Source organism: Amphiprion ocellaris, chromosome 1, assembly GCF_022539595.1.
Source record: "Amphiprion ocellaris isolate individual 3 ecotype Okinawa chromosome 1, ASM2253959v1, whole genome shotgun sequence".
NCBI lineage: Eukaryota > Metazoa > Chordata > Actinopteri > Pomacentridae > Amphiprion > Amphiprion ocellaris.
The window spans coordinates 27,203,433-27,219,039 of NC_072766.1; the positions used below are offsets into that span (position 1 = coordinate 27,203,433).

Here is a 15,607-nt window from a genome sequence, read left to right on the forward strand (position 1 = left end):
CTCACTCTCTCGAGTGACTTTTTTCTCTCCCACCTCTGCACTCTGCCCTGACTTCCACCTCACATTTGGCCCCAGCAGCATTGTCTGTGCATGTAAACTCTATATTACATTGCACATATTTTAACTCAGTATCGAGGTGGATTTGCACATTGCCTGGAATTAAAAAAAGGGCTAAATACTATATTTCAGTCTTGTCTCAAAAAGGCACATTTTGATTACGTTGCCAACATTAGGACCTCTAAATCATCAGTGTCCCAGAAATTGAACTGACTGCGGTTAAACAGAGACATGGATCTGTATCAGACTAAATAAGAGGAAGCTCATGGTAAAGTAATACTGTATCAACCACCAAGAGTTAGATGAGAAAATTGATAAAACAAAAACTGGTTACAGGTGATGGATAACATGAACCCCCCATAGTTTTCACTAAATGCCCATTGTTGGTGTTTTCTCCTGGCTTCCTTAGACAAAGAGAAAAATCTCTGGAATAGTTTATACTATTCATGACAAAAACATATAGTTGAACACTATAGACAATGGCAGATAAAATGTATAACATTTCTGTCATATCTGTTTTCCGTGTATTTCACACCTTGTTAATCAAACAGTAAATGTGACAAATTGACACAAGAGTTAATGATGGCATTCGTGACCTGTGATTGTAAAACTGAACTATTTTTGTTTGTCTACTAACAGCCATCGTCAGATAATAATTAACGGACATCCTGTGGAAAAAACACAAACTTTCTTTAACAACTGCTTATTCTGAGTTTACTTTATTGTCTGGGTTTACCATAAAGAGTGAGCCGAAAGAACCAGATGAACAGCAAAGTGAATACAGTGTGAACAGTCAGTCCTGGGATAGAAGACAGATGCGTGTATATTCAAGCTACACCAATCTGTTACATTGATGACATTTTGCTTTCAGACATAGTTCAGTTGGACTCTCTTCAGACACACCCACACCACTATGTAACAAATTATCCAAGTACAGCTAATAAACTGTGACTGTGTGACAGCTCATCTGTCTGAGTTGAAGAAAAGTACACAGTGTGACTTATTCGACTATGACCAGTCCTGTCTCCATCATTTATAATTAGAAATAGTCAATAAAGTTAGTGTTGTTGTGTCTTATGGAAATGAACATAACTAAATTATTGATCTGCCTCACTAATGTGTTACAATTTATGCCATCATCATAAAATTTTATTTTTAATGGATATTTACTCTGCCAAGGAACGCGGAGTGTGATGATCGGCATTGATTTGTTTATCTGTTAGCAACATTACTCAAAAACGGAGCAATGAACTTGAATGAAATGGTCAGGGAAGGTCAGAAATGACACAAGGACTAATTGATTAGATTTTGGCAGTGATGCAGCTTATAGTCTGTATACATGATTTCTGTATTATTAGTAAGAGCACAGAGTCACTATAACTATGATAATAAGTTTTTGAGACCCTTTAGCTACTTCACAATGTCAAAGAGGTTTTATTTAGTGATGTTTAGATACAAAAAGCCTGGCAATAATCATATGTGAGTGTGGCTGGTGAAACTGAATCCGGACAATGAAATGAATTTGGTCAATTGGTAGATTGGTAGCTAGGGGTTCAATTACTTTTTCACACAGGGCAAGATGGTCTGAACAGTATTTTTCCTTCAATAAATTAAACCCTCCTTTAAAAACAACATTTTGTGTTTTCTTGGGTTATCTTTGTCTTTTATTCAAATTAGTTTCATGATCTGAAACATTCAAGTGTGACAAATATACAAAAATATTGTCTCCAGTTTCTCCAAAGATAAATAAGAATTAACATGAAATGTGATATTTTTGCAACCTGATATGATATCTACACATCCTTAAAATTATGTTTTTTCACAGCACTGTATATGTAAAATTAATTTCTAATTTTCCTGTCATTTGAGTAATTCCTTACTAGATGGACATGCAATAACAGAAAAGAGTTGTGTAATGTGTGATTTTTCAGAAATATTTTGCCCATACAATCCCTACAGGTAATTGCACAACGTAATCACTTTCTTACATCCCAAATCTTGAACAGTTTGTCAACACTGTAGGGCTGCTTCATCTGTATTTACATGAACTGAATGATAGCTTTTTAAAAGATGATGCTGTATTTAAAGATCTTTCCTGGGTTTTACAGAGTAATCTGCATGACTCAGGATACCTGCTTGCTAAAAAGGCACCTGGTGGAGGAATTGTTTTGAAAACAGTCTAGCCTATACACTTTTTTTTACAATGCTTGCAAACCTGCCATTAAAACTAATATCACTGAAGTTAAGCAATATTCCAAAACACAGCACATCTAAGTTATATTTTGTTTTGTTTCATTTTGTTATTAATTGTGAATGAATCCTGAAAGCAGTGATATTGAGAAAGTGGTGCAACAGCAAATGTTCACTGTCACTGTAAGCTCTACTGTCAGTGTCACTGTCAGCAAACTCGTCCCTCCATCAAATTCTTTTGTAGCCACTGTCTTCATCATCTGTCATTCAACATTTGTAATGCTGGACATTCAATTCTGCCACTTAATCGTGAGGTTGGCTCATGGAAGATCATACAAATACACTCTTCACCTATCAGTTTCTGCTGGTTATGAACGCTTCTTTTGACTTTTCTGCCCTCTAGTGGTCATCCGCTTAAAACCCAGCAGCTGAGTTTCTCACTAATGCTGCATGTGAATTCATATTACGACCTTAAACCATACATGAACAAATCCAAGTAGTTTTAGAAAAAAAAAAATCCTAACAAGGTGCCCCCCTTTGTGAAATCTGCAAAAACCTGACCTTTACAGAAATACAATCTAATTTGCGACATGACTTGGCAGTACTTATTTGTTACTCTCATCTTTATGTTTCTGTTGAGAATCTACAGGCTGACTAAGACTGGATTGACTAATGATGCCCAGCGAGCATAGCCATGAAATGGGAAAATCTGACATTTGAGGAAATTTCCATTTCTTTTTTCAGTGGTAAAAGGAAAAATCGTGCTGAAGAGTCCTAAAGCTGTTTGATTGGAATAACTGCTAAGCATAAAACATTCATACAAAAGATAGGCAGGAATAGGACAGGTCTTTACAGATACTTGGGAGATGCAATCTGTGTATTTCTGTCAACTGTACCAATGGGCTCAGCTCATGATGGACAGTTGTATAGATTCCTTTTTTGATGTACACACTTTTCAGTACATCCCATTTGGCACTGTGGTGTTCTATCAGACCTTACAAAGACGGGCTGGTAAATTTCCTAATAACCCACCAAAGAATTTACCTGAAACTGACCCAAATTTCCAGAATTTCAGAGGGATGCTGTTCAAGAGATGTTCTAGCCTGCTGCAGTCTTATTTAACCAACATGTTCATTTGAGTTTGAGGGTATTTTGGGAAGAATTACAGATTCACATTTTCAACATTTTAAAGTACTGCCATTAAATATCCAAAATGTACAAATAATACAATCAGCTTTTGTACAGGAAATAAACAGTTGTGTATCAACTAGCATATTTGCTTAGCTAGCACATTCACCATATATAAATCCACTCATCTTCTACCTCATCATCCTCCCTGGACCTTTTCCTGGATCCACTGGGTCATGGATCCATGTCAGGACCAGCATCTGCAGCGACATAGTAAGAGCCGTCACTGTCACCATCACTGTCACTGTCACTGTAAGCTCTACTGTCACTGTCACTGTCAGCAAACTCGTCCCACCATCAAATTCTTTTGTAGCCACGGTCTTCATCATCTGTCTGATCCTCTTCTCTTGATCTTTTTTTAGATCCACCAGGCAGGGGGTCCTCTTCTTGGATGTTGTGGTGAAGTTCCTCAACATCTTCAAATGCATTATTAGCATTATCATTTCTGAGACCAGGAGCAAATGGCATTATTTTCTCTGTTTTCATTGTTATCTATGTCGGGGTTGTTGTTGTCAATATTTTCATTTTCGAAGTCAATATTGTTGTCTGGTTCAGCATTGTTGTTGTCGTTGTTGTCAATGTTTTCATTATTGTCTAAACCATTGTTGTTTTCAATGCCATCATTGTGGTTGTCATTGTTGACATTGTCAGGTACATGTGCACCAACCATTAGCTGCCATTCATGCAGTACTACAGCAAAGCCACCATCCAATACTCTCAAATCAGCGATGAACTCCAGCCAGGCTTGGACTGCAGCAGGAAATGGATTGGCTGGTGGTTGTTCTCTTGCTGCCATGATTTCTGGCTGTAAGTCTTCACCTTCGAGATGATCATCATTGTTGGATCTGTCTCCTCTTTCATCCCTCACTGGTGCAATCCCACAAACTGTGTTAAAAATAGAAATATAAAAATAGAAACCTTTGAATTCCGGAATGTGATGTCATCATGTGACATCATTGTTTGCCTTTGACAATGTTGCCTAGCAACATGTGCTTCACCTACAGGCAGCCAAAGTTTGAGGACCCTAAAGAGAGGACAAAAAGACCTAGAGGAGAGAAAATCCATGCGCAATATCACTATAATGTTCAATGATTTGAAATTGTATAATCTTACAATATTGAATAATCTCTTAAAATCAGAGCATCACCTTGAGTCCAAGAAAATAAACTCTCACAAAGCAATTTCTTGACATCTTTGTGTTTTCTGTGTTGTAACTGGCTAAAAAACAAAGTTAAAGGCAGAGTCTGTCTACACACTTTTTGTGAAATTTTGTATCGATCAGTAATCCAGTATCAAAACTCCCTCATGGTTTCTATCTGTTCTCTGTGGAATTAAAAAAAAATTCTGTGTTTTTTGGACACAGCCTGTAATTGAGAAACCAATAAAGTTTCTCAGACCAATATGCACAACACTATTCCAAAGAGTCCTGTGCTTGACAGAGTGGTGAAAGGGAGGGAGGAGGAAATGGGAATTACACTCTGATTTCATGGGTAGTAGAGAGAATATGTTAGTTTTTTGGGATGAAAGAAGCAAAATATTCTGGGATTTTTTCCTCTTATTTTCATATAGTATCATTACTTTTTTGATATTTTGTCCACTGGAGTTCCTATCATGCTGCAGCTGCTTTAGCCAAAGTAAAAGTTGATAGTTCTTGATTCCACTGTAACCTCAGATGTGCAGAAAACAGAATTACCTGTCATACTAAATGCAAGCTACTTGACTAGAGAACTTTCCCTGTGTCAGTTGAACTATGTGCATCAGTGTTTCTCCTCTATGAAGTGTGTACATTGAACTTTGCATTCACTGTTAGAGACAGACAATCACACAACCATCGTCCTTCTGAACACATATCACCTTCTGAAAGTGATTAAAGTGATTCTGCATGCTGTTTGACCAGTCCTTTCATTTGCTGTGTACAAGCTGAGGGTCAGAAAGAATTAGATACAAAAGAGAAGGTTTTTTTCTACACTGCCCTCAACTTTCATATGGAAATCTGTACAGTACAGGAAATGCCTCAGTCTACAGCAGGACCAGAAGACAGATGATAAGCCTCTGGATATCCACAGCTGCAGTCTCCTGCATACGCTTGTATTGTCCCCTGTCCGTTATCTGCTCCAGTTATAGTACAAGAAATTGTTCCAACAGGCCACTGAGCAATTGGCTCTAACAGGATGCTTCTGTGACTCCCTGTACAGGTGCTGAAGATTGCTGCAAACTGCATTTTCTTGTCTTTGCCCCCTGCTTCTGCAGCTCATCTTGAACAAGCCTGCAGATTAATCTCCAAGAAAATGAGTCATCCAAGACATTCCAGTGTACCAGGGGGGTTAAACTCTGACTTGTGGTGAGAGGGACCATTCGTCCAGTTAGGTCAGGGCTCACAGACTACAAACAGTAGAAATAAGGAGAAAAAAAATACACACTGTGTTCAGTGAATGTCGATTGTTCTGAATAAAAGTGGCTCTGTTCCTGGACAGAGATGTTGCAGCTGAATTTTCAAAATGCCATTTGTCAAAGTAAAAAACTAAATTCAGTCCACTAGTACTGGAAAATGCCAAAGCCACATGTTGTACGAAGATTCTCATCTTCATTATAATTATTTTATTTACTTTCTGTACTTTTTGGAGATATTGACAAACAATATTTTGGACAACCTTTTACCTCTGTGAAGTACTAATATGTACTCCTAATATACAACTCCTCAGATATATACCAATACCTCACAACACACAAATTTACTCTATGTACAGTAACTTATAGGCACAGTACAATAAATTATATTTTGCTATTAGGCTGTCTGTATCCTTTTAAAAATATATATATATTTACTTGATAAGTTTATGGCTGCAGTAATAGCTATCACTACTGCAAATATGACTGCATTTAGTCCAAAAACTTGAAAACTCTAACCATGCAGATTAATCAGACTACATTAGACACAATAACACGTCAGAAGCTGCAAACAATGAATAAAGTTACTGCTACTGGGCCACCTGAGTAAATGTCTGCCCCTAGATCATGCTGCTTTGTGATGATAGAGCTGCTGAATAAAGCAAAAAAGAAGACGATGAATTTCTGCATTCATGATGAGATGGCTGAAAGCAGATTTCAAGATTTGTATAATGCCAATAAATTTAAGGTGACTGAGCTGAGCTCTGACTGGCACAATTTGGGCATCAGTAAAACCTCTCAACTTAAGTCTTGACTATGCAATTAACTATCTGGTATCTTGATGAATTTACATTCATGTGGATTGAATTTCACAGAACCCTGTGGAAAATTAACATTTGTGTGTGTAAAAGAAATATCAGCATCAACAAACTGGAAACATTTTGATAAATATGCCTTCAACCAGCTCTGTAAGTCTCTGTCTGTGTAATAAAACGTGATCAGATCTGGCAGAACAAGTATAAAGACAAGTCCATTGTCTTCAGCCAGGAGAAGACTGTTGGTAACAATGGGAAGTTCAAACATAACTTTTCAATGTCTACATTTAAATGGATCTAATGGAAGTGTTAATATAGGGTAAAACATTATGGAATTGTTTAGTTTGTTTGGATCTAAATATGAGTGATTAGATAGAGAATGCAAAAGAAACATTAATACAAGCATTTCAGATGATCTATACCATGATGAATTATACTATGTACATGGATCCCTCACTAGAAAGAAAATAAATGTATTTCCTAAACAGTTCTTTGCAAAATTAACTGTTTGCAAATTAAATATATATGCAGTACAAAAACATTAATATAGTGAGATAATGAAAGAATTACTACAGCTTATTAGAAAAAAACAACCTTGTAGCATTAAAACAAAAAAACAACAAAAAAAACCTTAATCTAACTTTTCTGTTAGTTTCAAACCAATTTCTCGTGGACTTTATGTCCACCTTAAAGATGATGAATTATAGTCCATTACAACAGATAAATATTTATTAAAGGATGTCAGATGGAACTGAAAAATGAACAGTATTTCAGTCGCAGAGAAAAAAAATAAAGCTAGTTGGTTCAGTTGGTGAAAACACAATGAAACAGAAAAGCAGGATATTGCAACTTCAAGTATAGTGTTAGAACCCTCTTTATTTACAAAAATGCAACTTTACATTTAACTTTACTGTACTACAATTATAGTAGAACTTGACTGTACAACCCACCAGGAAGCAGCAGTGGAAACAAAGATAAAAAGTGAAAACACACAGGCCCGATTCTTTATAAAATTGATAGCACTTGTACTGGAGCAGCCTCTACCAATCATCAAAAAGACAGAGGGTAGGGGAAAACAAGAAGACACATTTAGGAAGGAGCGATGAAGTAGTACTTCACTAAAAAGCCTGAACATACTGTAACTGCTGCCTCCAGCAGAGGCGGCACACTCGTGCTATTATTGGATCTAAACCACTTCATCAGTTACAAGAGAATGTCACAAATCACAGTTGTGTAGGGCAGAGGATTTCAAGGCTCATACCCTTTTTCCATCACTGGTCACTATTCATCCATACTAGACCAGATCACTGCCTGTGAAGGCTACAAACACACAGAAGTTACCTCTGCCAAGGAGGTTATGTTTTCATTACCATCTGTCTGTCAGCAGGATTACACAGAAACTACCAAGGCGATCTTCATAAAACTTGGTGGAGATGTGGAGCATGGGCAAAGAAAGAGAGCTCATTAAATTTTGGTGCAAAATCGGATATTACAGGAGAGTGTACTATTAGCCTTGGTGGAGGTCTGCGCTCTCCAAGTGTTCTTCTACTTTTCTAGCTGTCATCAGCCTGAAGCATCTTCTCAATTTCTTGATCCCACTGGTCGTCTTTGTTGTCTGTCTCAGTCACCACCTCATACTCCTGAAGTTCTTGCTGCAGCTCCTTCTCCCAGTCTGCAGACTCATCTAGATGGAAAGATTTTGAGGAAAATGGTTGCTTACTCTGATTTTCACAGATAGAAGAAAACAATTTGGGAAATCTCTGAGATTCAAGTGGTAAATATGAGTAAAATCACACAAACTCATGAGAAAAAAAATATTCGCTCAAATTGTCAATTAAAATACTCTAAAAAAATCTCTGAGATCAAAGTCATAAAAGAAAAAGTGAGAATAACTCACAGAAAAGCCTATTTTAAGGTGCATGACTTGCAGCTGATTGCAGTGTGGTTAGTGCAGGCTAATCTCCTCATCACACCTGCTTCACTCCCTGCTGGGTTACATCAAACATGGATACTAAAAACTACATCTGAAGTGAAAGTGGAAGGTGGACTAAAAGAAAACCTTTTTTTTTTTACTTAGATCTTTTTATCATCAAGAAAATAGATTGCTTGATTTTGGAAAGCTGGACGGATGCATGTGCTGACCCATAACCTACCTGGACCTACAGATCAGGTTTAGCCAAAAACTGTCAGATTCAAGTGGGTTGGCTTGCAAAGCAGCATTCCAACCAGCCAAAGTTGTAAATAACTTAACGAAACACTGTGTGCAATAGACCAGGCTGTTATTATTTGCCCACCTTCTCTCTAAGACTCACATACAGAGGAGGGTACAAGTCCTCTGAGGTCCTGACTGGCAATAATTTGAATTACCAAACTATGACGTAACCTACACCAATCACACATCTCTCTGCACTTAAAGCAGGATTTAGAAGTACCCAGTAGCAACATGAAGTTGCAGAAGAGCAAGAGGATCATTGAACACTGTTGCCTGTGGTATTCCTGTAACATTTCTTTAATATTTCTATGATCATTTTGTATCAATTTTGTTGCTGAAATACACCCAACAGCAAGACAACTCCAGCAAAATATTTTAAGGGAAATATGACTTCAGACACATTCTTACAGTGAATGTTTCTGAGGAAATGTGTCCAACCTGCACTGACCATACTGCACTCAGCTGCTACAGTTAGCAATAACTCCAGGTAATGTGACTTCAAACAGCCCCACTCATAATGTAATGTATGGTGAGCAAACCCAAACTCAGTCCACTGCATAAAATAATAGTTTGTGTTTACTCATTACTTGAACATTGCCCCATTGGATATAATGGGATTGCACAATTCAAAACGTTATTTTAAGGTGTGCTTCAACATGAAAAGTAACAGAATTTTCTGAGTTTTTGCGTGTATTTTTTGGGGGGGATTAGTGATCTTATAAACTTAGGCAATATCTTTTTTTCCCCCTATAATATTCAGATTTTCATCCAAGAAATTTAGAGTTTTTCTCGGAATATTACCGTGCTTCAAAGGTTCAGGTATTTTTTTTCTTTCTTTTTTAACCTAAAAAAGCTTTAATAGATCATTGTAAACTCTAAAATTTGTCTTCCAAACTCCAAACTGGCTGAATGGGTGAAGTAAACTGTAGCTTTACATTTTGCTTAAAAATCGAGAGAAATGCATAAAGCTGACCGTCAGGAGAAGGGGTGCTGTCCTTCTTATCAAGCACCAGCTGCTCCATCTCTTTCCTCAGGTCCTCCTGGTTGATGGCCGTCGAGTCGAAAGCGTCGCTCACAAACTCAGACACTCCGGGGCTTGTTGACATCTCCTCCTCTTCTTCCTGAGTTGGCTGGAAGACACACAGAAAAAGGCAACTGACTGCTCTACTCTGTTTTAACTTTGAGAATCACAGCTGGAAAATATCAAGACGTAGTACTTTTACCTTCTGTAAGTCGCTGATGGAAACTGGTGGAGTTTTTGGTCTGACATTGTCTACAAAGAAATAACACAGTGCTATTAATTCATTGACCTCTGGATTTATTCAAATACTACCGGCCTGTGCATGGTTTGCATACAAGGTAATGCTGATTAGGAACAAGGTGAAAGGCACAAACTGAAGACCTGCTTTTCATAGTTTTCCTAAAATCATTTTTTAAATGGATTAGATGTCCTCTGATCCATCATCATGAAATCAAGCTACAAACCTCAGTAACATACTGGCACACTGTGAGTGCTTTAGCTTTCAGGGGTCTGATGAAATCTCTAATCTCTTTACCAAAATTGATCACAGTGAAAACCACACAGAATAGCAGCTTTTAGTTTGTGTGTACTACAGAGCTGGAACAAGCTTTCAGAGTATTTTAGAATTGCCCCAACTTTGACCACATTTGCGTTCATGTTAAAAACTTCAGCCTTTTTTTTTGCAACATGACCTTTAAGATCTCTCCATGCCTCTGTTTCTGTCTGACATACTGTGGTGTGGAGTCGAGTCAGGCGCTCTAAAGGCCTGACCGTTCAGAAGTATGACTTGGCAATAAGTTAGCAGATCTGACTCTGAACTATTATTTTGAAGGCATACCCAAAGATTAGCAAGTGAGATATCCCATTAACTTTGACTAAAGTGTAAATATTTCTCTTGGGACATCTTACCCTACTTCTCTACATTAATGTGTCAACTTTTAGAAATTCCTACAAAAAGTTTTGATTCATTTAATTTGCCTTTTAAAAAGATTTAATGCATGATGTAAGCACTTTGAATTGCCTTTGTGTATGACGTGCTATACTAATAAACTTGCCTCGTTTAATCCAACCCTTTACCAGTGACAGTGTTAAAATCATGCAAGTAGACCTCTACTCTTTTATCTAAAAACTCAGACCTGTTAAGACGACGTCCTCAGGTGAAACACTGTCGCCGCTGTCCTGTTGCTGCTGCTGGGCTGCCAGCGCTGTGAGCTGAGCTGACTGCTTGATCAGAGACACCCGGTAGAAATAATTCCTCCAAAACACCTCCTCCTTCACACTGTCAAACACATAACCATCCATTGCAGTGCATCATCTTAATGTTGATTCCAAGGACAAATGTGAGCAGAGATGAAGTCATAATCGCCAATACATGACTGCACACACACACACACACACACAAACTGCACAATGTTGGAAGCTACTGACTGTTTAGGAACCAGGTCAAAGCGCATCCGGTTGAGGAGCTGATCTTCCTCCAACATCACTGCAGCCAGAGGATACATGTGCTCCATGTCGAAGTGGAACTGGACACCAACCGGAGGGTCCCGCAAGAAGTTCCTCTTGTCCTAGTATCGGCCACCAGAGAGTTCATCTTCTACACAAATTGCTTGATTTTCTACACCATTACAGTTATGTATCCAGTCAGTGATAACAAAGCGCAATACAGTCGCAGACATGATGACACACTAATACATTGTGAATGGTGTGTTTGCTTACAGCCGACAGCGCCAGGATCTGTTGCTGGATCGTCTCTTCCTCATTGTAGCCGACCCACGGAGGCACTGCTGCTTCTACACATAAACACAAGCGCACACACTTTCAGCCATCAATCCTTAGTCTTATCGCTCTGACACACACGTGTACACACCTGGCTCTCTGGTAACAGAAGCTGCTAGGCCAGCAAGTGAAATGAGCTGATGATATAATATCATCATTTTGGTTGCATCTCAGGGACACAATGCCGAGGTGAAGATTACACAATTTATCATGATAGGGCTTTGAAAGACTGTAATTTGAAACAAGTGCGACATCTTTAAATTTCACAAACCAATATATTAGCATTGTGACAATTCAAATTCAGATAATTACTATAAACTTCTGTTTTCAACTTTGTAAAACACTGTAATTCCATTTTACTGACTTAATTCTCATTTGTATTTGTAATGCGTATAATCCTTGGTACTATTTACACAACCATTCAAAAGTTTGGGGTCACCCAGACCATTTCATGTTCTCCATGAAAACTCACACTTTTATTCATGTGCTAACATAATTGCACAAGGGTTTTCTAATCATCAATTAGCCTTTCAACACTATTAGCTAACACAATGTAGCATTAGAACACAGGAGTGATGGTTGCTGGAAATGTTCCTCTGTACCCCTATGGAGATATTCTATTAAAAATCAGCCTTATCCAGCTAGAATAGTCATTTACTACATTAACAATGTCTAGACTGTATTTTTGATTAATTTAATGTTATCTTTATTGAAAAAAATGCTTTTCTTTCAAAAATAAGGACATTTCAAAGTGACCGCAAATGTTTGATCGGTAGTGTATATTTGTTCTGTGTTGACTAGATTGTCAGCTCCGTGCAAAGCACTTTGAATTGCAATAACCAGCAGACAAAATAAGTTTAAGTGATTGTCTGAATTGTACTTGTGCCCCTGTTTGGCAAATGAATCAAAGTGTTACATGTCCCTAGTATGTGAGTTGTAATTTTCAGCACACAATACTGCAAACATGGTTCATGTCCCCATTGACTGCTCTAAAGAGACTGTTCAGTGTCGCTGCTTTTGTTCACGGCCCTTTTGGAAGTTTTCTTCCAAAAACTTCCAAAAGGGCCGTGATCTGCTCCATTCAGTGATTCACTGAGAGGAGGAGCAGAGTTGACAGCATTCTGTAGCTCCTAACTTTCTCTCTGAGCAATATTTTCTACATTTAACTTTTGCAAATTCAGTTTAGCTGTTGTTTTTAACTGATGTTTGGTGAGTTTGTCAAACAAAGTTGCATATATAAATCTACAGTTTAGCAGTGAGGAGCAGCGTATAACTGGTGGATTTAGCTATAGATTCCACCAAATCTGAAAAAGTGACTTTATCGTTACTTACTAGATTATTGACACTTTTCTACAGTTTTGTCATTTTCTCATTAAGATGTTTTAATAGTAGAACAATTTTAAAGATGCTACTGTTACGAAATTAGCTATTTAGTGAGAACATTCTTGTTTTCACTTCAAATGTTACCTGATTTCTTTGCCTTCTTCTCTTGGACAAATTTCTCTTGCTCCTTTTGGAAGTCTCCTAAAAAGGTCTGCAAGTATACAGACACAGAGAGGACAGCATTTATCATTTGGTTAAAATGCTCAGGGACAATATTTCTAGCAGTTTATTTGTTAATGCCGATAGAGATGATGTAGCTGCTTTTGAAAACACAAGCGCCATCAGCTGCTCATCTGTGTGTAACCTCAAATGGTCTTGTCAATCCTGCAAAACAGGTCAAACAATCCACAAGAATAGCATACCTTGTCTATGATGCCGTCAATTTTCCCCTCCTCCACGCTCTTCTTGATGGTCTGAGCGGTCTCTACCACAGACTCTGAGATCTTCTTGGTGGCACTGGATGCGAAGCTGAAGATGTACCCTTCAGGAGAAAGAGACACGACTGTCAACAACAGCATCATACTGTGGGGTTATTAAAACACTAAAACCCAACACATGAAGAAAAAGACACCAACTCCTGTCTCTGGTTAGGGTTAAAAAGCAAAGATAAAACACTGGATACACTTCAAGAGTTAATGGGGAAAATTTTAATGAAGAAGTGCTGATTAAATTATGTTATTCTGAGGGAAAAAATATTCTTTCCCCTTTCTATGGTCATAATGGCCTTTAGACAGGCAGGAAATTAGATATTGTCTATTCTGACGTGGCTAAGCAGACTAGTTGTCTCCATATTGGTCTGTAATCTAAATCTGACCTTCTCCCAACTACCAAAATATACCCAAAGATCAGAGAAAATCCTCGGAATTGATGCTGGCATTGCTCCCATGTACTGCTGCTCTGTCGGTGTCACTTCTCCTAATATCAGGAAACATTTACAACCTAAGTCATCTGAGTCTCCAGTGTGTCTTTCTGTGTCTGTCTCGACATCACTGAACTTCCACAGCAGTTATGAGGACAGAAAGACTGACGTTAAGGTGAATAAGGCAACTTAGATGACCTCTCATCACCTCGCCTGACGTGTAATAACACTTCGTTACTTCTTATCAGGTAAACCCAGCAGGGCAAACAGGAGGTAAGCAGATGTTTCTCACCTCCGAGTCCTTTGTTCTGCTCCGAGTTTTCCTGGTTTACCTCTTGATCTTCGTCCTGCTCAACTGGCTGCTGTTTGTTTACGTCGTTCTGAGCCTCCACCACCTTCTCTTCCTGCTCCACTATCAGCTCTTCCTTGTCATCCGAGGTCTTGGTGTATGTCGGGTTCTCCAGACCCAGCCACGTCCCTAAACCTCGGAACATCCTGCTGGAAACAAACCGTCTATCTGGAATAAAGAAAAGAGGAAAAACAATACGAGCAGCAGGAGACTGGGGACTTTATGCAACCAGGAACTAAACTGACGGGGTTTCTTCTTCACTGTTTTCTTTCCTGCAGCACTGTGACACTGACACCCAGTGGTGAAAGGAGGGAAGGGATACCTTCAGGTGCAGTCTGGGTCACTGGTAAACTCCAGCTGTAGATTTTCATCCATCCATCCATTATCTATACACCGCTTATTCCTCACTAGGGTCGCGGGGGGTGCTGGAGCCTATCCCAGCTGACTCGGGCGAAGGCAGGGGACACCCTGGACAGGTCGCCAGTCTGTCGCAGGGCTACATATATAGACAAACAATCACTCACACATTCACACCTACGGGCAATTTAGAGTAATCAATTAACCTCAGCATATTTTTGGACTGTGGGAGGAAGCCGGAGTACCCGGAGAAAACCCACGCATGCACAGGGAGAACATGCAAACTCCATGCAGAAAGATCCCGGGAAAGCCGGGACGCGAACCAGGGACCTTCTCGCTGCAAGGCGAAAGTGCTAACCACTACGCCACTGTGCAGCCCTGTAGATTTTCAGTTAAAACTAATTTCAGTCCATCTGTGATTTTCAATTGGCCTTAGTAAAGGAACATGATTATGAAATGCTTGGTCAGCGTGGTGGACAGAGCATAACATCAACCTCCGTAGACTGCACCAAGAAAACAAACAAACAAACAAAATGCAAGATGAAACTGCTCAGTACCATGAAAAGAAGGAAGGACATTCTTTGGTTGTATGACAGCAAGATAAATTTGTTCAGCATGTTTGGTGTGAACCTGGTCAGGACTACCACAGTGACTGCATAGTCCTGACAATGAAGCAAAAAGATGGAAGTATGATGATATGAGGCTGTAAGAGAGCACCATGGATGTCTGTGGATGTAACGAAATACTGTCTGACTCCCAGTTTGCAGAGGCATGGCAGAAGAGGGAAATTCCAGCATGATAATGATCCAAAACACAAATCACACAAGAGATTCTAAAGGTGAGAGGTCTAAAAAGGTGACAACTATCATCTTGACAAGTATGTTGACCGACTTGAATCCAAAAGAACACCTCTGGGGTATTTTAAAGAGAAATGCAAAGTAACACAATCCCTCCAGCCAAGAGCAGCTAGAAAAAAAAAACGAAAATTCAAAGGAATGACAAACATCTC

General features: G+C 38.8%; 1 protein-coding gene across 1 annotated transcript; it reads right to left on the bottom strand.

The window, feature by feature from the left end:
• Positions 1 to 7,494: 7,494 nt before the first annotated feature.
• Positions 7,495 to 14,499, bottom strand: LOC111567201 (synapse-associated protein 1-like). Its single transcript, XM_023268170.3, has 9 exons — positions 14,185 to 14,499; positions 13,396 to 13,514; positions 13,118 to 13,184; positions 11,591 to 11,664; positions 11,300 to 11,439; positions 11,008 to 11,150; positions 10,074 to 10,123; positions 9,824 to 9,980; positions 7,495 to 8,322 (listed from the first exon to the last, which is right to left on the bottom strand). Exons 1-9 carry the CDS (start codon positions 14,384 to 14,386, stop codon positions 8,192 to 8,194), a joined length of 1,083 nt encoding a protein of 360 aa, XP_023123938.1. The 5' UTR covers positions 14,387 to 14,499; the 3' UTR covers positions 7,495 to 8,191.
• Between the last annotated feature and the right edge of the window lie 1,108 nt (positions 14,500 to 15,607).